This window comes from Heteronotia binoei, chromosome 15, assembly GCF_032191835.1.
Source record: "Heteronotia binoei isolate CCM8104 ecotype False Entrance Well chromosome 15, APGP_CSIRO_Hbin_v1, whole genome shotgun sequence".
NCBI lineage: Eukaryota > Metazoa > Chordata > Lepidosauria > Squamata > Gekkonidae > Heteronotia > Heteronotia binoei.
In genome coordinates this window covers 8,620,971-8,645,991 of record NC_083237.1, presented here as the reverse complement: position 1 = coordinate 8,645,991, position 25,021 = coordinate 8,620,971, and the positions used below count along the sequence as shown (strand labels likewise).

The 25,021-nt window shown below is 41.3% G+C and overlaps 2 protein-coding genes across 2 annotated transcripts; both read right to left on the bottom strand.

The window, feature by feature from the left end:
- Window positions 1-3,503: 3,503 nt before the first annotated feature.
- On the bottom strand, window positions 3,504-9,559 carry LOC132584642 (vomeronasal type-2 receptor 26-like). The gene is made up of 4 exons (XM_060256543.1): window positions 9,269-9,559; window positions 7,903-8,766; window positions 5,414-5,540; window positions 3,504-4,405 (listed from the first exon to the last, which is right to left on the bottom strand). Exons 1-4 carry the CDS (start codon window positions 9,557-9,559, stop codon window positions 3,504-3,506), a joined length of 2,184 nt encoding a protein of 727 aa, XP_060112526.1.
- A 9,951-nt stretch (window positions 9,560-19,510) lies between these two features.
- On the bottom strand, window positions 19,511-23,778 carry LOC132584641 (vomeronasal type-2 receptor 26-like). The gene is made up of 3 exons (XM_060256542.1): window positions 23,704-23,778; window positions 21,194-21,320; window positions 19,511-20,412 (listed from the first exon to the last, which is right to left on the bottom strand). The coding sequence occupies exons 1-3, from the start codon at window positions 23,776-23,778 to the stop codon at window positions 19,511-19,513; spliced, it is 1,104 nt and encodes a 367-aa protein (XP_060112525.1).
- Window positions 23,779-25,021: the final 1,243 nt, after the last annotated feature.

Below are 25,021 nucleotides of genomic sequence, written 5' to 3'. Positions count from 1 at the left end.
TATTTTGTATTCGTGTAGGAAGGACTTATGCAAATCCCTTCAAGATGTGGATGGTTATGTAGAGACCCTCTTCAAAAGGACTCTTAAACTGAGGATTCACATTGCCTCATTAACTCAAATACTAATTGTTCCTGTCTGTCTAGGACATTTCTTCATTTACATCATGAAACTAATGCCTTTATTCTTGTTTTCTTTGGTGACTACTCCAAGACATAAGCATATATTTTGTGGAAAACTGATTTGCTTAATACATTGATTACCTAACATGCTATATTCATCATCATCTTTTCTTGTCCTAAGGGGTCTTCTTACATGTTCAGTTTACTTCTTTTGAACCAGAAATTGTCATACCTGAAGAGAATCTGGGCTTGTTATATAAAGTGATTGGTTTCCCAATATCTGATGCAAATTATCTTTGCCATTGGATCAGTCAGCCTCCTGGGAAAGGTCTGGAATGGGTTTCAGGAATGTACCCTTATGATGGAAGAAAGTGGTCAAAAGCCAAGTGACTATTTCTGCAGATACCTCCAAGAATCAGTTCTCTGCCCAGTTGAACTCCCTAACTTCTTCTGACACTGCTGTGTATTATTGTGTTCGCAGAGATACAGTGACAGAAAGTTAGCTGAAGCTTAGCACAAAAAGAAGAAACTCTGTTGAACCATACACCAATTTCGCACTAGACCTTTAATACTGGTTTAACTGTGTCCCCAAACTGACATTCTACACTAGAATCAGAGAAACCACCTCTATGACTCTATGATTGTATGATTTTAGTTTAGAATGTCACCTTGGGGACAGGGCTAAACCACGATTAAAAGTCTAGTGTGAAATTGGTCATCGTTTCTCAATTTATTGAAAGACAAAACAACAGCAAAAAAGAAAAAAGAAGAAGATATTGGATTTATATCCCGCCCTCCACTCCGAAGAGTCTCAGAGCGGCTCACAATCTCCTTTACCTTCCTCCCCCACAACAGACACCCTGTGAGGTAGATGAAGATATTGGATTTATATCCCGCCCTCCACTCCGAAGAGTCTCAGAGCGGCTCACAATCTCCTTTACCTTCCTCCCCCACAACAGACACCCTGTGAGGTGGGTGGGGCTGGAGAGGGCTCTCACAGCAGCTGCCCTTTCAAGGACAACCTCTGCCAGAGCTATGGCTGATCCAAGGCCATGCTAGCAGGTGCAAGTGGAGGAGTGGGAAATCAAACCCGGTTCTCCCAGATAAGAGTCCGCACACTTAACCACTACACCAAACTGGCTCTCCAGATGGCCCAGTCTCTGAAAGATTGTTATTTAAAGTCATTATGCCAGGGGAGGGGCTTAGGACATAAGAACAAAGAAATTACTAGAGTCTACTAAATTCCATCTGATTCTCACACCAGCTATATGCCTTGGGGAGCCTACAAGCAGCTGAAGATAGCTGAGATGGTTGATGACCATCCATTTTAGTATTGGAGCCAGTTTAGTGTAGTGGTTAAAAGCAGTGAACTCTAATCTGGAGAACCGGTTTGTTCCTCACTACTCCACATGCTGCTGTTGGGTGACCCTGGGCCAGTCACAGTTCTCTCAGAGATGTTCTTTCAGAGCTCTCTCAGCCCCATCTACCTCACAGTGTGTCTGTTGTGGGGAGAGGAAGAGAAGGAGATTGTAAGCTACTCTGAGACTCCAAAGGGTGGGGTATAAATCCAGTCTCTTCTTCTTAGCCCAACAAAGTAATCAGAACTGTAATACCTCAATATTACAGTTACCTTTAATATTACCCCAAAATATTACCTTTAATATTACCCCAAAATCATATGTACAGGGCACCGACTGTCCTAAGAATGAAATCTAGATGACTGACTGACAGACAGACAGACAGACAGACAGACAGACAGACAGACAGACAGACAGACAGACAGACAGACAGACAGACAGACAGACAGACAGATAGATAGATAGATAGATAGATAGATAGATAGATAGATAGATAGATAGATAGATAAGAAGGATCTTGTACAAACAAAATGGATGATGGTCAGGTAGGAGCCTGGGGAAATATTTTAGTAGGTAAATCATAGAGGCTGACCACCTTAATGACCCTCCTCCCAATCCTAAAGAGATGTATAATTTAAAACAATAGGTCTCCCAAGAAAACATTTTCTCATCTTGGACTTTATCAAGATTCAGCGTCACTTCCCTCTTTCCTATTTACCCACATTATGTAACTCTAAACACTATTCACCAAAACCTGGTTGTTTTCCAGTCCAGTGTTCAGAAGTTCATCAAGGAACTGTAACACCTTTTCAATCCCCAGCAATCTCATCAAGGTTTCCCAAGAACATTGATCATCCCCAGAATAGCAATCAATTATTGCTTTGGGGAAAAACATGTCAGACTACCCCAGGGAACATCCCCCCCCCATAACAGCCAGCACTCTGTGCTATAATGTACATGTGTGGTGGTGGTGGTATCATGCCTGATGTGTGTGGGTCCTTTCTTTCCTTCACTGAATGAAGTGCTGATCATTTTGTAGCTCTCTCTGTGGACCTCACTCTCTGAGATAGTTAAATATCACTTTCCCTAAAATCACTTTCTCCTCCTATTCACTGATTTCAGTAGACAGTTTTACTTTCTATTTTCAATTAAACCCATTCCAGTTAAACACCTGATTGGTTTATTTTGAGAGTTTGCAAAGGGAAAAATACCTGCAAAAATTGGTGCAAACCCAAGTTGCCCATCTCTGTCTCCATTAAAAGCTCTTTCTTCCTCCATTTATTTCACCATTTAAAATACGTATTTCCTTCCTTTTAATATAAATATCTACTAGGCAGTTTACAGCACCCCCCCTCCAAAAAAACCTGAATAAAACCAATAAAATAACAAGATAAACAAGAGGAAGCAAAAAAAAAAAACCCAAGATGAAAGGGATTTTAGAACCTCTTAAAGCAGAACAAAACCATAAAAGCCCTAATAGAAGACATTTAGTATAAAAGGACAACCCCAGAAAGCAAGCAATTTAACAGGGGCAGCCTAAAAGTTAAGGGGAAATTAAAACATTTGTTCAGATGGCTAAAAGCTTGTAAATGTGTTGATAGTGGGTTTCTGCAGCATGTGGTGGGGGGATGAAATTCCAGAGCTTGATTCCTACCACAAGAATGGTCCTACCACACATTCATTGTGTTTCCTTTAATCTAAAATAAATAAATTTTATTGGTACATGTGATAGCCAAAACAAGCCATTGTTTAACTTACATAACTTATACCCCACCCTTCCCACTAGTAGGAATACAAAGTGGCTTACAGAATTATCCCCACCTCCAGTGTATCCTCACAACAATCCCATGAGATAAGCGGGGCTGAGAGTGGGTCACTTATGAAGATTTCATGGCAGAGTAGGGATCTGAGGCTAGGTCTCCCAGATCGTAGTCAGACACCTTAACCACAACTCAACAGTGACTGTCCTTTGAAACAGACACTTCACTCCAATGTATGGACATTATAAGCAGGATATTTGAAGCCTTTAATTCTTTCTCTTTATCAGGTGCTCCCTGTTGTTCATCTCAGGCCTCAGCACAATGATGTAGCATTTGGGGGAAAAAATACAACCCAATAATGCAGCACTGGAGGCCAAGATAGAGAAGATCTCCACAGCTATCATGGATTTCCCTTTGGTGCTGAGGTAAGTCGGAACAAAGGACATCCAAACACTGCAAAAAATGAGCATGCTGAAGGTGATGAATTTGGCTTCGTTAAAACTGTCAGGCAACTTTCTGGCAAAGAAAGCCACAGCCAAGCTGATGAGAGACAAAAGTCCCAAGTAACCTTGGACAATAAAAAACATGACCACAGATCCTTCATTACATTCTGCTACAATCTTGTCAGCCATGGAATACATGTCTAAATCTGGAAATGGAGGAGTGCTTCCTAGCCATATGATACAGATGCCAGCTTGCACAAGGCAGCAGGAAAGGACAATGGAGTTGGCCAGTTTTTTACCAACCCACTTCCTCAGGCCAGATCCTGGTTGTGTGGCCATGAAAGCTAAAACTACAGTGATGGTTTTGGCCAGCACACAAGAAACAGGCACTGAGAATATGATCCCGAAAGCAGATTGTTGGATGAAGCAGGTCACATTGTTTGGTTTTCCAAGAAAGAGCAAAGAACAGAGGAAGCAGAGCAGAAGGGAGACAAGGAGAGTGTAGGTGATATTCCGGTTGTTGGCTTTGACTATGGGGGTGTCTTTGTTCTTAATAAAAACTCCTAGCACAAAGGCTGTGGTCAGGAAAAAAGAAACAGCAAGCAAAACTAAACTGATGCCTAAAGGTTCTTCAAATGACAAGAAGGTTATCACTTTATTGATGCATCCATCTTTGTTCTTGCTTGAATACTGATCTTCTGGGCATTTGATACAATCCACCATGTCTGGGAGAGGGGAGAGGAAAACAGAAATCATTCTACATATGAACCTCCCTTATACAGAATGAGGCATATGGTTTTTCAAAATCAGCACTTTTATTCTTTGATTGGAGGAAACCTTCCATGTGGAGAGTTTTTTCATGTCATCTGATAAGTTTTATCTGAAGGCACTGAGGTTTGGCTCTGAAACCTTTGCCATGCAAGACAGATGAGCCATTGAGCCACTGACCCTTTCTTCAGAGTTTGTGATTGAGCTGGTAGCCATTGTATCTTCATTCTGTCACTGTACTAAATGAACTTTCTTTCTTTTTTTTGCCCTCAATCCCTTCGGGTGTGACCTTTCGTTTGTTACGTGGTTGATTTTCTTTTGTCCATTTATGTTCCAAATTATATAATTTTTTGGCTTTTCAGGTGACCGTTTATTTAGGGGTATTGCAGCATTTTATTACTTGCATTTTCCATTCTGGTTCTTTATGTAATGGGATGTGGAATGGTATGGTATGGTCAGATCTTGCAAATTATTATGTTTCGTCCCTGAATGGGAGGCAACCAAGACAGACTCTGCAGAGGAAGGCAATGGCAAACCACTTCTGCCAACCCTTGCTAGGGTCATCACCATAAGTCTTTTGCAGTTGGATGGCACATACATACATAACTTTGTGTCAATGGTTTATAAAGTTTCTTTCAGATTTTTAACATTTCATCCTTATCTTTTTTTGGGCGGGGGGAGAGGAATCTAACTCATGATAATATCAGTTTTCATTGGTGTGCCCTCCTCTATCCTGCCTGCCTACCACCTGTTGTCATTACACAAATGGTTTTTACCATGTATGAGGTTTTGGCAGATTTGCTGGCAATTTTGAGATCTCTTGGGATGGAGGAGTTTGAAGAGACAATGCCTTGATTCTGCAGCATTTCTCGTTGAATTCTCTGCAGAGATCATCCATTCAAAGACCACAGGTTTCTACTTAGATTGCTGTGAATGTGTCCAGGATTGCACTGTATACCACTTACCTTGTTGGTTTGAAATCTTTCCTTCCGGGCAAGGAACACAATCATAGCAGCAAAATTTCTCCCCTTCCTTTTTTTTCTTCTGAAAACCAGGGTGGCAGTAGTCATTACACGCAGAAATGGGAATTCCCTGTTCGGGGGAGAGAGAAAAAAACAGTACAGTGGGAGAAACTAGACACTATTTTACTGTGTACTTGACAGGTAAAGGGGAAATAATCACAAACATCGTTTGCCCCAGGTACCCCCAATGAAGGTAATAGCATTGGGTTTAAGAATTTGAATAAATTCATTATGCAGATCTACGCCATCTTATAAATATGCTAACATATTTAAATGGGTGGGCTGTGCTAGGGAGCCTGGCAATGGTTGCTTTTGGTGGACAGACACATCCTGGCACCAACCTGGGCCTGTGTCTTCCAATATGCTGGAAGGTGCCCAGTGCCCTCTCCTTCTCACGACACATTGGGTAGCCAATATCAGGTTCAGAAAGATGTTGTTCAGCCTCAAGGGCACTCTTTCCTGGCCTCATCCTGTCACATGGTGTGTTCAAGACCCCTCCATCACTACATGATCAGCCCACGCTATCCTTGCCAAACTAGTTCTGGTCTAAACTGTATAAGAACCAGGCTTATTTAACCACCTCACCCCCAACATCTCAAAGCAGGTGACATGATGTTAAAGGGAAGGCTGGTGGGTCAGCAGCCAGCAAAAAAAATGCTTGTGTGGAGAGGGTGAAGCAGAATTTTAAGGCAAAATTGTAAGTCCTGATAGACTGCTTTGAATTTGCCATTTTAACAGTTTCTTCAGCAGTGGCTCAGGTTATTTTTGCAAGCTTTTCAAGTTGCTGAAGGAAATTTGTGGCTTGCCAAAAAGAACTTGAATATTCTGCCTAGATCTTTATGGGGGGGAGCTCTTTTCAAATCTAGCAAATTTTAATGCAGGTATGGGAGAGTCCAACTCACTTCACTTATATGGAAAATACACAACTGTTTTCAAATGCTGTAGGAAACAAAGGTATTCAAGGGAAGTCAGTGTTACATTTGATTAGAGAAGAGCTGCCCAGAGGGCAATTTGTTTCAGACCCAAAGCCCTTGCTCCGGTCTGGCCACATTGCTCAACCAAATTCTTCATCTTTTATTGAAAGGAATTGTTAGCTAATGGTGATGGTATATTAGAGTAATCTCAGCGTAGTATGTGGCATAATGGGAAGTTTTCTGAACTGAAGTTTAATATATGTGTAGTACACAATAAATGCCAACTAGAAGCAGGTGGTGCACCATTTTGATGAGGAAAAGTTGAAGATCCTGTGACTTTTCAGATTAGAAAAGAGACATCTAAGAGGGGACATGGCAGAAATTTCAAAAGTTACAGAGGCTGGACACAGAGTTTTTTCTCCATCTTCCAAAAGACCAGCATTTGAGGGTACCCAATAAAATCAATGGGGAGTAAATTCATGACAGGAAATCCTTCTTTCCTCAGAGTAATTAAAATGTGGAATTTGCTTTCAAATGGTGTAGTGATGGCAATAGTCATGAAAGACATGAAAAGGTTGTTCTACAGATTCCGAGATGATAGGTAGCTCATAGCCATGGTGACTAAAGGGAACCTCTATATCCATCAGAGGTAGTAAACCTCAGAATCCCAGTGTCAGAAGGCAATATCAGGGGAAGGCCTTGACCTCTATTCCTTGTCATTGGCAATCTAGGGCAATTGGTTTGCCACTGTGTGAGATGGTATGTTGGACTAAATGGACAACTGGTCTTATCCAGCAGGGCTCTTCTTATGTTTTTATATTATGTAAAGTATTGATGTGCATGCACTTTGGACCTTATGTGTGTGCCTGTGTGTGTGTGTTTTAATAGCAGAGCTTCCAAAATCACAGTTTTCTAACTTTATTATGAAGCCAATCAAAACACAGGGCAATGATAAGAAGAAGAGAAAGCAGCTTTCCCCGAATCACTCAAACAGAGAACGAATGACACCTGTGAAGAGCCCACAATCTGCACCTGGTTAAAACTTGTTTGCCACACAATTCTTTCCTCATGAAGGATGAATGCTTGTCCTTCTGGAGCTTTGAAAGACACACTTCCAACTTTCACTGTAACAAAAGTCTTGTTTGGGAATGTGACCAAGTTCATGATATCAAATCCATCTCCCGTTTCCCTGTTATCCCCAAAAGACACACGTTCGCCTGCTGAGTTGTTAAATGAAATCCCTTGAAGAAAGGAGTGTAGCTGGTTGAAAGAAAAAGCAAGAAACAAAATATTGTGGTCTTAATGTTGAGATCGTAAACATTAATCGTTGCTTTATGACATGTCATGTTGAAAAAAAAACAGACAATGCAGCTACTTTGCAGCCTGAGAGGAATAAAAATCTATGCTTAATCTTTTTTTTTTTCAGCAGCACTCACACTTTTTTTCACTGAATACTGTGTGCATTCATTCTCTCAAAATTCATTGCCCTATTTTGTACCAGTGTATTCATTACCATACCTGCCAAGGATGGAGATGGTGAAAATCAAGTCTTTTGCGACATAATATTTCTCTGTGATTGGACACAGATGTGTGCATTGCATGCAAAGCATATGCCACGGCATAGACAGCATTGTAGATGCTGTAACTGTGGCCAGTCATACTCATTTCAAAAATATGCCCTGGAAGGCTGTCTAGGAGCTCCTCCCCAGTACATAAGGTGTCATCCTTCTCTGAATTCTGGTGATCGAGTAAGGAACAATCAAATGCTTGTTCCCAAAACTCCTTCAGAAAACCATCTTTTTGTTCCCTATATGGTTTGATTTTCTGAAGAAAGTTGTGGAACCCTAAAGGGTCATTTGAGTGAATTCTGAAGGAAAGTGCCCCTTGGAAAACATTGAAATCCCAGGTCCTCTGAGTGCCTGTTAATGCAAAATCAACTTGGGCCGTCATGATCCACACCTTTCTCAAATATGTATTTCCCTTAGAGCTGTAATCTGCTAGAAACAGAAAATCATTCAATGATATGATTGTCCTTGATTCTCCATAGAAGATAAATGTGTTGGCTTTGCTATCTCTGAAAGGCAGATATATAACTGACATAATATTATAAACTTCATAGAAGGTATCCCAATTGACTTGGTTTGGGATTCTTTTTGTAAATTCCGAACAGATTCTATGCTGGGAAAACAACGGCTCCAGGGTCTGCAAGAAGTGGCCTCCGCTGTCGTCATCCACAGCAAAGAGACCGACCCACGTCCACCCAAAATGCTGAAGTAATTTGATCATTCCGATGTATTGCTGGGTTTCATTTGGAACCATGCGGTAAACAGAAGGGAACTGTCTCGTATTACTCTCCTCTTGGGGAAATGACCCGTAGGCAACCTGAAAGGCAACGCACAGATATTGAAAGAAATTTACAGAGAGGAGTGTGTGTGCCTGTGCTGGTTTGAGCTACAATGTGTGCTGAAGGAAGTTTTAGAACTGCTTAGTAAAACTTAAACTTGAAATAACCTATGCTACACTGTTTGCTTGAAGCAAAAACGGTTCAAAGACAAGGGAAAGTTTTGCTGAATGTTTGTCTGACTCTAATGGACAAGCGGGCTTCAGACTAAAGTGAGTAACCAAACATCCACATCAGACTATTCTTACTGCATGTTGTAATATAATGCATTTGATTGCAAATGACCAAAATAACTAGATTTCTAACAAGACCTTACTCAAGACCCTCTGACCAAGTCAAGCAGTACAATTTTATGTCCCCTTTATCTTATGCATCAGGCACAATTTGTTTTTCTTTCTATCCTCCCTCCTCCTCCTTCTGAACTTCAACATAACACCCAGAAAGAAAGATGTAATTTGAAAATACTCTGCGCAAAAATCTTACCTGTGGAATCTTGTAAAGACTTAAGATGTCTGTCATATGTAAGGAGATGTCAGAGCTTAGTCCTCCTATGACAGCCATTACATTTTTCTGAATATCACATTCATAATTGGGGAAATACCTGCTCGACTGAAAGAGGAGATGAAGGGTGGTGCGATAGGTCATTTGGATACTGTAGTAGCTGTCACAAATATGGAACCCAAGAGTGACATTGCGCAAGATCTTGGGATTCTGGTTGATTTCATCTACAGCAAACACCAGAGCCAGGACATGCTGGTAGAACTTTATCAGCATGCTGTGAACAGAATTTCATGATCTTTAATGGTGGAATTTGACAAAGGTTTACCACAAGCCTGTTATGGTTTACAAGATAATGCATGGGATGGAGAAAGTAGAGAAAGAAGTACTTTTCTCCCTTTCTCACAATACAAGAACTCGTGGGCATTCGATGAAATTGCTGAGCAGACAGGTTAAAACGGATAAAAGGAAGTATTTCTTCACCCAAAGGGTGATTAACATGTGGAATTCACTGCCACAGGAGGTGGTGGCGGCCATAAGTATAGCCACCTTCAAGAGGGGTTTAGATAAAAATATGGAGCACAGGTCCATCAGTGGCTATTAGCCACAGTGTGTGTGTATATATAAATTTTTTTGCCACTGTGTGACACAGAGTGTTGGACTGGATGGGCCGTTGGCCTGATCCAACATGGCTTCTCTTATGTTCTTATGGTTGAATTACCCCAGCATAAGGTAATTAGAGTTGCTATTGTTGGTTCATGAGCTAGTAAATGTATTCCTCAACACTAAGAGCATTTATTAGGGACCGCCTTTCCCTGCATATACCCCAGTGAGCACTTTGGTCCGGGTCTCAAAACCTGTTGACAGCCTCCAGCATCAGAGAAGTGAGGCTCAAAACAGCGGGAGCCAGGGCCTTTTCCGTTGCTGCCCCTAGCTGGTGGAATGAGTTGCCAGAGGAAGTTAGGGCCCTGCGAGAGCTTTCACAGTTCCGCAGGGCATGCAAAACGGCACTCTTCTGCCAGGCATTTACATGATGTTTACATCTGCAGCAACGGAACTGGCCCTTAAGAACACCACCAATGGCCTACCACACCACACTGCGGCGATCCTGAGACCTCTGAGTACAGCTAACCACCTGAATATAAATACTGGCTGAAAGTATGATAGTAGCACATGCAAATGTTTTTAAATTGTTTTTATGTTTTATGTTCTTATTGCTGTTTATTTTATCGGTCACACTGATGTGCTTGCGTCGACCCTTCTGTGAGCCGCCCTGAGCCTGCCTTTGATGGGGAGGGCGGGATATAAATTAAATAAATAATATTAGACACCAAGATCAATACTGTGTAACACTCTGTTATCCTCTAATATGTTATCGATAGTTTAAAATGTACCTCAGTAGCTACAGCATGTAAGATAGCATGAAGCGCAATGCATGGAAACTTGTGGTTCATATGTTTGGAAAGGACAAGATGCCACCATTTTGTTTCCATGGACCTCAGCAATGCAGCAGCAAAACCTTCAAGGACATAAGAAAAGACCTGCCGAATGGGCATGCATCCTGTCACATGGAGCAGTCATCTAGTTGCCCTGGAGATCCAAAAGAAGCCCTTTGCTGATTTTCCTATCAGTGGTATTCCAAGTTTTAATGCCTCTGAATATGGAGGTTCTCTTTGGTCAATCAACATTTCCACCATGAATCAGACTTTTAGAAACATCTGTGCATCACTATGTCCACTAGCACTGAATTCCACAAGTGATTTACTTGTTGCGTGAACATTTTGCTCCTTTCCCCATCCTTAATCCATTTGCCCATCGGTTTCATTGGGCCCTTCGTAGTTCAAGTATCATGAGTTACAAGTATTATGGAAGAGAGACATAAAATTTACTCCCTCTACTCTAAGCATAGGTTTATGAACTATAGAGGATGGCAGCATCCCACAGTAATTGCATTGCCTTTTCATGGAGCATCTATCTGCTACAGATGGGAATGTGGGAAAGAGTTTTAAACTCATCTACCACAAAAGAAAAAGACCCCTGCCCTTTTCACAGCTTTTACCATATTTTTGTAGTCTGTAGTACTTGCATGCATGTAATTGACTCCAAATCTGGTGTTATTAACATATGGTCAATGCATTCCTATAGTTTCCCAAGTCTAAAGCCATTGAAATCTCTCTCTCTCTTTCCTCCACTTCATCCCAGCCTTAAAAATATGAAGAGTTCTCACTCTGGGAGAAGAAACACCATAAACATGACCATCCTCTCATTGTCAAGAACAATTGCTAGGGTTTTTGATCCAACCAGGCTCATACGATTCAAATGAAGTGTGGAAATCCTTACTCTGGAAAGTCAAACAATCCATCAGAGGGATGCTCATTGAAAAGAGATATATGAACAAGGTAAACAATCTGAGAAACAATCCCACCAATAAGGATGTCCCCGGACTGATAGAAGTCATGTAGAACTGGAATGGGGTCGTTCATATGACATCTCCAAGTATCTACTTCATACGCCATGAGAAGAAACAGAATCAGTACGATCATCAGCTTCACCATTGGGGCAGACTCTTTTGTGCCCACCTCACTGGCTGCAGTAATATGTCCCTTAAAGGGAAACACAATAGTCGACTTCTACCAGTAAACACAGAGAGGAAAACAGAGGAGGTTGCACTGATACCTATCTCAAGGCTGATTGATTCTAACCAAGTATAAAGCAGAACTGATAGCTCCCTCTGCCTTTTTCTTTCAACCTTTCTTAACTGCACAGGGATGTGGGCATTTATCACCTCTTTCAAACTTGTTTACCAGACACTTATGCTACTTTGGTTATGATGAAACAATTGAAGGGGTTTAGATAATTGCAGAGAGAGAGAGAGAGAGAGATAATCACATCTGCAGAGTTTGAGCACTTTTGGAAACTTTGGGAGTGGAAACTTTGACAGCAAGTACGTAGTGGTCTGGTTTGAAAACAATGTAAAGAAATGCCTTATTTACTCAAATGTAAGACTAGGTGTGTCCCCCTCCATCCAAGATATGCCACAAAGAGAGTGGTTTTCTTTCATTCACATGAAAGTTGCAGTTATGACAAGTATAACTGTATTAAGTGGGGTCGTTTTAAATTCAGGGTAGCTTCTTTGAGGATTTAGTGGGCCAGAGAATGGGACATGGCTTCTAAGTCTTCATCAGCGCTAAGCAACCAAATGAAAGTATGGCCCTGAGCTGAAGCCACTGCCTTGATTTGGAACCCGAGGCTGTGAATGCAATATTAATCATGTCGCCATAAATTACAGCTGAGCTCAATACTGCCTCTCAATGGTAAATCTGCTTCGAACTGCAGCCTTATTGAACTAACACATGCATATCCCACCTTTCTTCAGTTTCTCAAGGAAACTCACAGCATCAACTACGTTATATCGTTGCCAGTCCCCAGTTGGAGCAGGGGATTCCCCTGGGTTGGAGGCCCTCCCCCTACTTCAGGGTTGTCAGAAAGGGAAGGGGGAGGGAATGTCTGCTGGGTACTCAATTATACCTTATGGAAACTGGTTCCCCATCAGTTATAATGGAGAATCAATCCATGGGTATCTGGAGCTCTGGGAGCAGCGAGCTGTTTGCTGAGGTATAGGCACTAAATTTTCAGAATAGTATCTGGTGCCACTCATCAGCACCCTCCCCCGCCCTGCTTTAAAAAGATTGAACCATGGGGTCCAATTCTATGAGCCCTAAAAGAAGGCACCCCTATGCTCCAGTATTCCCAAATGAAGGGAAGGCATTTAAAAGGTCCCTTTAAATGTGATGGCAAGCACTCTCATTGGAGTTCAATCATGCTTGTCACACCTTTGCTCCTGGCTCCACCCCCAAAGTCCCCAGATATTTCTTGAGTTTATTTATTTATTTATTTATTTATATCCCACCCTCCCCCACCTCGGCAGGCTCAGGGCGGCTAACAACATTTTATAAAAACATACAGTAATAAATAGAGCCTTAGATTTACAATATAAAACATTAAAACATTAAGCTTAATAACATTAAAACCAGTCTAATAAATGCAGTTATACAGCGGTATAGGTCTTTAGACCGCATTGGCGGATCCTTAATTACCGATCCTCTTTAGCAGTCCGAGTGTGCAAGTTTAAAAAGGGTGGTCTTGCAGGCCCTGCGGAACTGATCAAGGCTCCGCAGGGCCCGCACCTCCTCGGGGAGTCGGTTCCATAGGGTAGGGGCCGCGATCGAAAAGGCCCATGCTCTAATATTCTGGTGTTTAATCTCCTTCAGCCCAGGGATGGTCATTAGGTTTTTCCCAGCTGACCTCAGTGCTCTCTGGGGTTTATATGGGGAAAGACGGTCCCTCAGGTAGGCAGGTCCTCGGCCATATAAGGCTTTAAAGGCTTTAAAGAATTGGACCTGGCAACCCTAGCTATATATCAAAATGTACACATGCAATCCTCAGGCAATATGCATCAACAAAACACCGGGCTGGGCTTTCCATTTTTCCTGCTGACCTTCTTTCATGTGATTTGTAAACGATGAAGGAGCCTGTTGTGAGGCTGTCAAAAAACAATCTGACTAAAGTGTTGGCTTTGGGGTGGGGGGGAGGAACTCCTCACTCCTAGGCTCCACAGTGGCTCAAAAGTCAAGAGAAATACTGATGATTTAGCATTCATGAAAGATCCACCGTGAATGCACCCAACGTCTCCATTGAACCCCCATCGTTCATGTATCAGAAATCTTTCCCTTGTGGTGTTTCATGTCAGTTTCTCTTCTCAATTCTCAGAGTCATGAAAGAAGGATCAAAAAAATGAAGAAAATAGGATGTCTAACATTTCAACTACAAGAAAGTTCCTCAATACCTGAAGCTTTTCTCTGCCAGGTCGTTTTATTACTTTTCTTAACAGCGGGTTGTTCCACGGGGTGCACAGCCTTTGCTGTCAAGAAATGCATGAAAGAAACAGCCCTCAGCTCCTTGAAGGGAGCATTCAAAGGTGTACTTCCTCTCAACCTGGACGGTCAATTAGTTATTGTCTCTATTTGCTGTAAATCTATCCATCTTCTATGCATGTCTGTGTATGTACGCGTGTATCACCCAACTGAATTGGGGGCTTGGGCAGGGCTGTCACCTGTATGACGATGACACCCAGCTGCATCTGTTGATGGATGGCTGGTCAGACTCTGCTCCAGATATTCTGGTCAAGGCATTGGAAGCTGTGGCTGGTTGGTTAAAACATAAGAACATAAGAGAAGCCATGTTGGATCAGGCCAACGGCCCATACAGTCCAACACTGTGTGTCACACAGTGGCCCAAAAATTATATATATACACACACACACACACTGTGGCTAATAGCCACCGATGGACCTCTGCTCCATATTTTTATCTAACCCCCTCTTGAAGCTGTCTATGCTTGTAGCCACCACCACCTCCTGTGGCAGTGAATTCAGAGTTGGATGAAACTACATCAGGGCTGTAGCCAGGATTTTAAAAGTGTGTGTGGGGGGGCTTTTTAAAATGTTGGGGGCACCTTTTCCCCTCCACTGCAGGGCTTGCTGTTTCTTAGAAGCTTTCTGGGGTAGAGGCAAAAGCTGAAGGCTCTGAAAGGGGCCATTGAGGCAGCCAATCCTAAAATTTTGGGGTCAAGAAGGGACTGCACCTTGTGTGCAAGCAGGGGGGTTTCCTTCCACCTCCCTTTCCCTCACCCTGGATCTTTGCAGCCAGCAGCTCCATCTGTCCCCCCACCCTGGTCCATTTTGAGTGCAATTTTGATGTCATTGGGATTCCAGTGATTCCATCTCCCTCTGAAAACCGCCCTCTTTTTCCACCTTGTGAAACGAAGCAGAGAACAGACCTCAACAAAGCAGGTATAGCGGTGGATCGATAAGAACAAGAATCAATACCAATACCTAATCAATATATATGGTTTGGTGATGCTAGAATTAAATAACAGTGCTTTTAGGCAATAATTATCTGTAACAGCTTTAAAGCAAAAGAATTTTGCTGGCTGAGAAAAAGGGAACTACAAAAGGTCATTGCCCTTTCGGAGTGGAAAGCACAGAAGCGCCAGTAGGAAGCGTAAAAGGGAACTTCATTAGGCGCTAGCAAAAAGCAGTGTAGCAATAGGAATGTGGTGTGTAATAGTTCCATGTGGGGAAACAGGGGACAAATAGGAGCCCTAACAAAGGGCCAGGGAGCTGGTAAACTGGCACAAGAGGGGCTCCAAGAGGGGCCCAGAGAGCTGAAAAACAACCCGAAATGTGGTTAAAGTATGACGTAGGCGTCCTCCAAGGTTGAGGTAGAGACGCCCTATAAAAGAGGGCACGCAGCTGCAGGCATTTGCTCAGACCCTCGGGTCTGGAACCCGTGTGTAGAGCGCTTATGCACGTTAAATAAAGATGCTGTTTTCCTGATTCCTCGTTTCCGCAGCCTCCGTTATTGATCCGGCAGGAATTGGTAATGTATAAATAGGGTTTCCCCGCAACACAGGCAGATAATTCAAAACAACAACACAAACAGTGGATGGCACCATTTTATCTCAGTGACAGATGTATTTTGATTGTATGATTTAATTCTTTGGTCCAATTCATTTGAAAAAGTGTGTGTGTGTGTGTACAGAAAGAAAAAATAGATACAGAGAAAAACACACAATAAGATTTTTTTTATATTTACCCAAATACGCAATATATGGGCCATTTTAAAGATACTAAGGATATTTCTTAAACAATATAAAAATATGTTAAAAGAATTTGTGGGAAATAGTTTAAAAATGCATCATGTAACACAATGTATTAGCATATTAACATGAGAGTATTTCATTCATATGTATAAACATAACATAATGTGATAGTTTAAAAGTCCAGTATAACACCTATTAGAACCTTTATTTGTATTCTATAACATTCTCATACTTTCTTAGTAGTGTCATCTTTATAAAAAGCTGTTCCAGACTTTCCAGTAGATTCCCTATTAAAAATAATGATCTAAAAATGTTATTAAAAACAACAAAAACACTGATTTAAATCCTAAACCAGCAATGCCCTATATGAGCATAAGAAATTACGGAGGGGGACCTCCCTGAACCTGGTATAGGAAATAATTTAAAAATTCTTGCATACCCCTATTGAGTATGGAAGATAATGTTTGATGAATTGACTTATTCACTCTGTTACTTACTAGCAACTGTCAAAATAATAATTGAAAAAAGATGGATGAGAGGGATCTGTTATACAAATGACTGATGGGCACTGCTGATGAAAAGGCAAAAATGTTGGCTAAACTATGCACACGATTGAAGAACAAACATAAAATGACAAGTATGATTTGTGTGTGTGTGTATTTTAACCCAACATTATAGAACTTATATGTTGTGTGTGTATATACAAGTTCCATAATGTTGGGTTAAAATATGTGATATTCTTGCAGTGGGTCAACTGATTCTCCATATATACAACAGGAGTAAAAAAATGTAAAAAAAATGCCTTTAATCCTTTCTTCTAATTATCTGATCTCTGGTATTCAGGTCAGGTCTAGCAAGATGATGTAGCATTTTTTTTTTTTGGGGGGGGGGGGATACAACCCAGTAATCCAGTACTGGAGGCCAAGATAGAGAAGATCTCCACAGCTACCATGGATTTCCCTTTGGTGCTCAGGTAGGTTGGAACAAAAGACATCCAAACACTGCAAAAGATGAGCATGCTAAAGGTGATGAACTTGGCCTCGTTAAAACTGTCTGCCAACTTCCTGGCACAAAGGATAAAAATTCTTAGCACAAAGGATGTGGTCAGGAAACAAGAAAAAGCAAGCAAAGCTAAAATGATCCCTAAAGGTTCTTCAAATGACAGGAAGGTTATTACTTTGTTGATGCATCCATCTTTGTCCTTGCTTGAATTCTGGTCTTCTGGGCATTTGATACAATCAACCATATCTGAGGGGAAAGGAAAAAACAAAAACAAAAAGAGGGCTCATCACTGAACATGTGAACTTGCCTTATACTGTGTCATGCCTTTGGTTTATTAAAGTCAGCATCTCCAAACAGAGACATCTTTCTTGTCACCTTTTATCAAGAGATACTGAAGTTTCAGTCTGGGACCTTCTGCATACTAGTCAGATGCTCTTCTAGTGAGACACTGACCCTTCCTTGAGAGTTTGTGGTTGAACTGGGGACTTTTGTTATCTTCAATCTATCAATTCAGTTTATCACTCTACTCTCCCTACAGAGATCCTGGCCCACCCTGGCTTATTAGCCTTCCGTAGAGCCTGTTAAATGGAGCTGTTCCACCAGGCTTTTAGTTGAGGTTGCGGGCATCTATTCTTGATCTGGTTGGTCTCCCCTATCAGCACTGTCACCTGTGTTATAAAATGGATTATCATCTGCCATCTCTATGAGATATCATGATGTGAGATGACCAGGTTTGGCAATATGTGATACTGTAAACTTCTCTGAGTGCTGTTGAGCTGTCTGTTTTTTAAAATGTTTTTTATTGTATTTTATTGTTTTATCATATGTTGTACTCCACCCTGAGCCCTATGGGGAATGGGTGGAATAGAAATATACTAAAATAAATAAATAAAATGTGTATTTGCCAGCATCACCTTTTTATGAAGATTGAACCTATAACTCCTATTTTTACAGAGTTTCCTTTCTCCTGTTCATTTTTACTCCAGTTAATATGACAGGTGAGTTAAGGTTAGGGGCATCTGTTGGTCTAAAAAAAGCCAAGGGAATGTCTTTTTTGCAGCTGCATTAACTTGCTTCTCCACTAATACCACTGCCTCCAGTATAACTCCTAGACTCTTAAGTGAGCCCGTAAGCATAATTGAAACCCTATCAGTGACAGAGAGCTCAGTCTTCCTCAAGAGTGCACCCTTCTCAACCAACATTATCTCCATCTAGTCACATTTAGTCTTATTGATAGCAAATTGTGGTCCATAGGATTGCATATAAATGGTGTGGAGGTGACATAGAAGATGATATCAGAAGATACCATCCCACCTTGACTCAAGTGATCTGGCCATTGTCAGTTGGATTTAATTAAAATGATGGACTGGCAGTTGGATTTAATTAAAATGATGGACTGGCAGTTGTGTGAAAGTCTTTTAGAATGACAGTTTCAGTGGGTAGCCATGTTGGTCTGCAGTAGACTACCTGTATTTGAATCCAGTAGCACCTTAGAGACCAACAAGATTTTGGGGGTATCATCTTTCAAGAATCGACACTCCATTCACCAGGCATCTTGGGGTGGGGAGCTTATTCTCAAAGCTTATACTTAGAAAATCTTATTAGCCTTCCGTAGGCGGTCTCTAAAGTTCTACTGGACATGAATCTAGCTCTTCTTTAGATTATATTGATTTAACAATACATTAATTTGTAATGCAATCATTGATCATCATCTGCTGATGAAGCAAGCTATATAGGCCAATATTCCATAAAAACCTTCAGACTCCTCATTCCTCCATTTATTTCTTGATTGAAAGAATTTCTACCTTCCTTTCCATGTAAATGTCTACTAAGAAATTTACAGCAGCAGCAGCAGCAACAACAACAACAAAAGGATAAAACCAATAAAATAACAGAAACAAGAGATAGCAATAAAAGAACGAGATAAAAGGGATTTCAAAAATCTCTTAAAGCAGAACAAAACCATAAAAACCCTACTAAAAGAAATATAGTCTAAAAGGACAACCTGACAAAGCAAGCGATGTAATAGAGACAACCTAAAAGTTATGGGTACATTAAAATATTAGCTGCCCAAAGCTTGCAAATGTGTTGTCAGTGGGCTTCTACAGTGTGTGTGGAGATGGAGTTCCAGAGTTTGGTTCCTTCCACAAGAAAGAGCAGGACTTCTGATGAACATTATAGTTGGTGGGCAACACCATATAGAACACGAGAAATTTACTAAAATATGTCACACACTAGTTGTGTTACCCTTGATTATAAATAAATTATATTGGCATATGTGCTAGCCAAAGCACATATTGTTTAACTGATATCCTACTTTTTGCACTAGCAGGAACGCAAAGTGGCTTACAGAATTATCCCACCTCCAATGTATACTCAAAACAACCTCATGAGATAAGTGAGGCTGAGAGTGAGTCACGTATGATATGGCAGAGTAGGGATCTGAGCCTGGGTCTTCTAGATCCTATCCAAACACCTTAACCACAGCTCAACACTGGTTATCCTTTGAAATAGACACCTCACTCCAATGTATGGACATTATAAGCAGGACTTTTGAAATCTTTAATTCTTTCTCCTTATCAGGTGCTCCCTTTTGTTCATCTCAGGCCTCAGCACAATGATATAACATTTTGGGGAAAAAATGCAACCCAATAACGCAGCACTAGATGCCAGGATAGAGAAGATCTCCACAGCTACCATGGATTTTCCTTTGGTGCTCAGGTAAGTTGGAACAAAGGACATCCAAACACTGCAAAAAATGAGCATGCTGAAGGTGATGAATTTTGCTTCGTTAAAACTGTTGGGCAACTTCCTGGAAAAAAAAGCCACAGCCAAGCTGATGAGAGACAAAAATCCCAAGTAACCCTGGACAATATAAAACATGGTCACAGATCCTTCTTTGCATTCTGCTACAATCTTGTCAACCATCAAATGCATGTCTAAAGCTGGGAATGGGGCAGAGGTTGCTAGCCACACCATACAGATGCCAGCTTGCACAAGGGAACAAGAAATGACAATGGAGTTGGCCAGTTTTTTCCCAACCCACTTCCTCAGGCCAGATCCTGGCTTTGTAGCCATAAAGGCTAGAACCACAGTGATGGTTTTGCCCAACACACAAGAAACAGCCACTGAGAAGACAATCCCAAAAGCAGGTTGTCGGATAGAGCAGGTCACAATGCTTGGTTTTCCAATAAAGAGCAAAGAACAAAGGAAGCAGAGCAAAAGGGAGACAAGGAGAGCATAGGTGATATCTCGGTTGTTGGCTTTGACTATCGGGGTATCCTTGTTCTTAATAAAAACTCCCAACACAAAGGCTGTGATCAGGAAACAAGTACCAACGAGCAAAGCTAAAGTGATTCCTAAAGGTTCTTCAAAAGACAGGAAGGTTATCACTTTATTGATGCATCTATCTTGGTTCTTGCTTGAATACTGACTTTCTGGGCATGTGGTACAATCAACCATATCTGTGGGAAAAGAAAAAAACAACAACACAAAGAGGAATCATCACTAGACAAGTGAATCTGCCTTATACTTAGTCAGTCCATTGGTTCATCAAAGTCAGCATCGTACTCTTTGACTTGAGGCACCTCTCCAAATTGAGACATCTTTCATATTCCCTGCTAACGTTTATCAGGAGACACTGAAGTTTAAGTCTGGGACTTTCTCCATGCAAGGCAGGTGCTCTACCAGTGAGCCACTGACCCTTCCATCAAAGCTTGTGGTCAAGGTCATTTAGTACAGTGAAGAATTGAAGATATGATGGGTGTGGTCTGATAAACCTATGTTTTCTCTTAGTTTCATGATTTATTTACTCCTGTCCCTTTGGGTGTGGTCTGAACCCTTGCCCATCTACCACCTGTTGCCTTTACGCAAACATGCTTTACCATGTAAGTAGTTTGGGCAGATTGGCTGTGGACAGGGCTTTTTTTGATCTCCTTTGCATATTAGTATAGGCTGTTAGTATATGGGGCTACTGTAAGCTCCTGGAGGATTGACTACATCAGGGGTTTGTGGCCTAATATGTAAAGGAGTTCCGGCTACAAAAAAAGCCCTGGGATCTTGAGAGTTCTAGGGATGGAGGAGTAGGAAGAAAACCCCACTGTGTTGCTAGCGGCAATGAAAATGTCTTTCTTGATGCTGCTCCATTTTCAGCAGAATTCTATGTAGACATCATCCATTCAAAGATCCCTGATTTCTACTTAGATTGGCATGTGTGTGCCCGAGATTGCACTGTATACTACCTACCTTGCTGGCTTGAAATCTTCCCTTCTGGGCAAAGAACACAATCGTAGCAACAAAACTTTTCCCCTTCTTTTTTCTTCTTCTGATAACCAGGGTGGCAGTAGTCATTACACACAGATATAGGCCTCCCCTGTTTGAAAATAATGACAACATACGGTGGGAGAAATTAGACACTATTTTACTGTTCATATTAACAGAAAAAGGGGAATAATAGCAAATACTATTTGCTCCAGGCACAGCCCACAGCCATGAAGATATGAGAGAAGAACTTTGAGTTTAAGTAATGTAATTAATTAACCGTGCAGATCTATAAAGTCTCATACCATGCAAGGGACCCTGGCACTGGTTGCCTTTTTGGTCAAACCCACCCTTACACCAAACTTGACCTGTGTCTTCCATAGAGCTCAGAGGTGCCCAGTGCTCACCCCATCCCCTGATGAACTGGGTAGTGTCGCTCAGCATCAAGGGCACTTCTTCCTGTCACATGATCCATGATACACCATTCTGGACCACCAGCTCTCCATCACTGCTGGTGCCTCAAGCTACTCACCCATCAGCACTCCCTATCATGATCAGCCCATCCTATCAGTGCCAAATTAGTTCTGACCTAAACTGTCCATAGAATCACAAAAAGGTAGGCAACCTCTGAATAACAGGAAAAAGGGTACTGAGTACCAGATGTTTGAGAATAATTACGGAATGTATAGAAAGGAATATTGAAGGTGCATACATAATTCAAAAATTACAAAAGTGTGGAAAAGTGATTACAGTCACAAAATTACAAAAAAGCCATAACATGTCAGTATAGCAATAAATAGGAACAACATTGTAAAAGGGTTTTTTTTTACAATGGTAACAATCATACAGATATTATATAACACCATAACATATCCCAAAAAGTTGGCAAAATGGCAAAAAAAAAATACTGCAATTAGGGATTTCTATAAAGAATTTCTATAAAGAATTAACAAGACAGGGTGCAAACTAAATTCTTGTTCCAATGCATGGATCTTCAACCTATTGTAAATTTATTAGGAAGACAAAAAATTCAAAAGCAAATTGATTGCCTGCAGTAGTTTGCATCCTGATTTTGTTTGGGGCCTTAGCTACAATGTATAGAAAAATCTATCCACAAGTGGACTGGGTAATTTTTTTTCCCTCTGCGTCTCAAAAGACCAGTCCTTGAAGGCACCCCAAGCAGTTAACGGGCAGTAAATTCAGGCTGAATAGAAGGATATCCCTCTCTAGTCAATGAGTGATTAAAATGTGGAATTTACTTCGAGAAAAATGTGGTGATAGCAACGATCATGGACAAAACTGGACATTATTGGCATGAATTCAGCATTTCATAGAGGATAGGTCTATCAGTAGCTACTAGCCATGGTGACTAAAGAGAGCCTCCATATTTTGAGGCAGTAACACTCAGAATCCTGGTGTCAGGAGGCAATATCAGAGGAAGGTCTTGGTTTCTATTCCTTGTTTGTGGCCATCTAGGGCAATCGCTTCACCACTGTGTGAAACAGAATGCTGGACTAGAAGAACCATTGGCCTGATTCAGCAGGGTTCTTCCTGTGTTCTTATTTTCTTATGTTATACACATTGGAAAATGTTAAGTACATTTTTTAAAAAAAAATCTTTGCAGTGGCAGACCTTCCAAAATCACACCTTTCTGAGGATGTCAAGCTCTAGTTCTTTAATAATAAAAGCGAAACGAATTCCTGTCTGTATCATGGAGCTGTTCAAAACTGAAAGGATGAGGATATGAAGAAAAGGGGGGGGGACCCTTTCCCTGAATTACTCAAATAAATAATGAACTGGCCCCCTGACAAGAGCCCACAGTCTGCACCTGGTTAAAACTTCTTTGCCACACAATTCTCTCCTCATGAAGGATGAATGCTTGTCCTTCTGGAGCTCTGGAATTCACACTTCCAACTTTCACTCTGACAAAAGTCTGATTTGGGAATGTGACCAAGTTCATGATATCAAATTCATCTCCCATTTCCCTGTTATCCCCCAAAGATACAGTTTCACCAGCTGAGTTGTTAAATGAAATCCCTTGAAGAAACGAGTGTAGCTGGTTGAAAGAAAAAGCAAGAAACAAAACGTTGTAATCTCAATGCTGAGATTATAAACATGGTTTGTCACCTTAGGAAAGTTTATGTTGAACAGTTTGACAATGCCACTGCTTCACAGCATGAGAAGAAGAAGAAAAAATCTATGGCTAATCTTTTTAAGAACATAAGAGAAGCCATGTTGGATCAGGCCAAAGGCCCATCCAGTCCAACACTCTATGTCGCATAAGAACATAAGAGAAGCCATGTTGGATCAGGCCAACAGCCCATCCAGTCCAACACTCTGTGTCACATAAGAGAAGCCACGTTGGATCAGGCCAAAGGCCCATCCAGTCCAACACTCTGTGTATATATACACACACTGTGGCTAATAGCCACTGATGGACCTCTGCTCCATAGTTTTATCTAAACCCCTCTTGAAGGTGGCTATGCCCCTCTCACGTTTTTTTCACTCAATCCTGTGTATATCCTCTCACTAATAATTTGTGTTCCCTCAACTTGTGCCAAGGTGTTCATGACTGTACCTGCCAAGGCTGAAGATGGTGAAATAAAAGGTTTTTGCCCCATGATATTTCTCTGTGATTGGACATAGATGTGTGCATGGCGTGCAAAGCATACGCCATGGCATAGACAGCATTGTAGATGCTGTAGCTGTTGCCAGTTGTGTGCATTTCAAAACTGTGTCCTGGAAGGCTGTCCAGTGACTCCTCCCCAGTACATAATGCATCATACATCTCTGCATCCCGGCTATCTGGTAATGCACAACCAAAGGCATGCTCCCAAAACTTCTTGATAAACCCATCTTTTTGTTCCATGTATGGGTTAATTTTCTGAAGAAAGTTGTGGAATCCTAAGGGCTCATTTGAGTGAATTCCAAAGGAAAGTGCCCCTTGGAAGAACTGGAAATCCCAGGCTCGCTGAAAGCCTGATATTGCAAAATCAACTTGGGCTGTCACAATCCACACCTTTCTCAGTGATGTGTTTTCCTTAGAGCCATGAACTTGCCAAAACAGAACATTCAATAGTGTTATTGTCCTTGATTCCCCATAGAAGATAAACGCATTGGCTTTGCTATCTCTGAATAGCAGATACAGTGGTAACATAAGATCATAAAGTTCACCCAAAGTAACCCAATCGACTTTGTTTGGGATTCTTTCTGCAAACGCTGAACAGATTCCATGCTGGGAAAATAACTGTTCCAGGGCTTGAATGAAGTGTTCTCCACTGTCGTCGTCCATGGTAAAGAGTCCAACCCATGTCCATCCAAAATGCTGAAGTAATTTGATAATTCCTGTGTATTGCTGAGCTTCATTTGGGGCCATACGATAAAAGGAAGGGAACTGTCTTGAATCACTCTCCTCTTGAGCAAATGACCCATAGGTGACCTGGAAGGAAATGCACAGATATTTGAAGAACTTTATAGAGAAGAATGTATATGTGTTCCTGTGCCTGTTTATGCTCTGAATAGTTCTATTCTTTACAGAATATAACCTTGCAGCTGCTTCTATAGCCTTTCTTCCATGCTGTTTCATATTCTCCAGGATCATGGACAGGCAGTGTCTTCACCGATAAGTTACATTTCTAACTTGTAGATATTAAGGATGGGCACAAACTAGAAAAATGGTGGTTTGTGTTCATTCATGGTTCGTTTGATTGCACAACTAACATGATTTTTTTCCCCATTTCCTGAACAAGTTCAAGGATCATTTGGTTCAAAAAGGGGTAGAATGACCCCCCCCCCCACAGTGGGTTAGAGACA

Bases quoted from the DNA above. Each gene is read 5' to 3' on its own strand.
- LOC132584642 (XM_060256543.1), bottom strand. From the start codon at position 9,559: ATGCTGATAAAGTTCTACCAGCATGTCCTGGCTCTGGTGTTTGCTGTA. The intron at 8,767-9,268 runs GTAAGATTTTTG...GTTGCCTTTCAG, and splicing joins GTCTTTACAAGATTCCACAG to GTTGCCTACGGGTCATTTCC. The intron at 5,541-7,902 runs GTATGGTAATGA...TCCCCCGAACAG, and splicing joins ACCATCTCCATCCTTGGCAG to GGAATTCCCATTTCTGCGTG.
- LOC132584641 (XM_060256542.1), bottom strand. From the start codon at position 23,778: ATGAACACCTTGGCACAAGTTGAGGGAACACAAATTATTAGTGAGAGG. The intron at 21,321-23,703 runs GTGAGAGGGGCA...ATTTTCAAACAG, and splicing joins CAGGATTGAGTGAAAAAAAC to GGGAGGCCTATATCTGTGTG. The intron at 20,413-21,193 runs GTAGGTAGTATA...CTTTTCCCACAG, and splicing joins GAAGATTTCAAGCCAGCAAG to ATATGGTTGATTGTACCACA.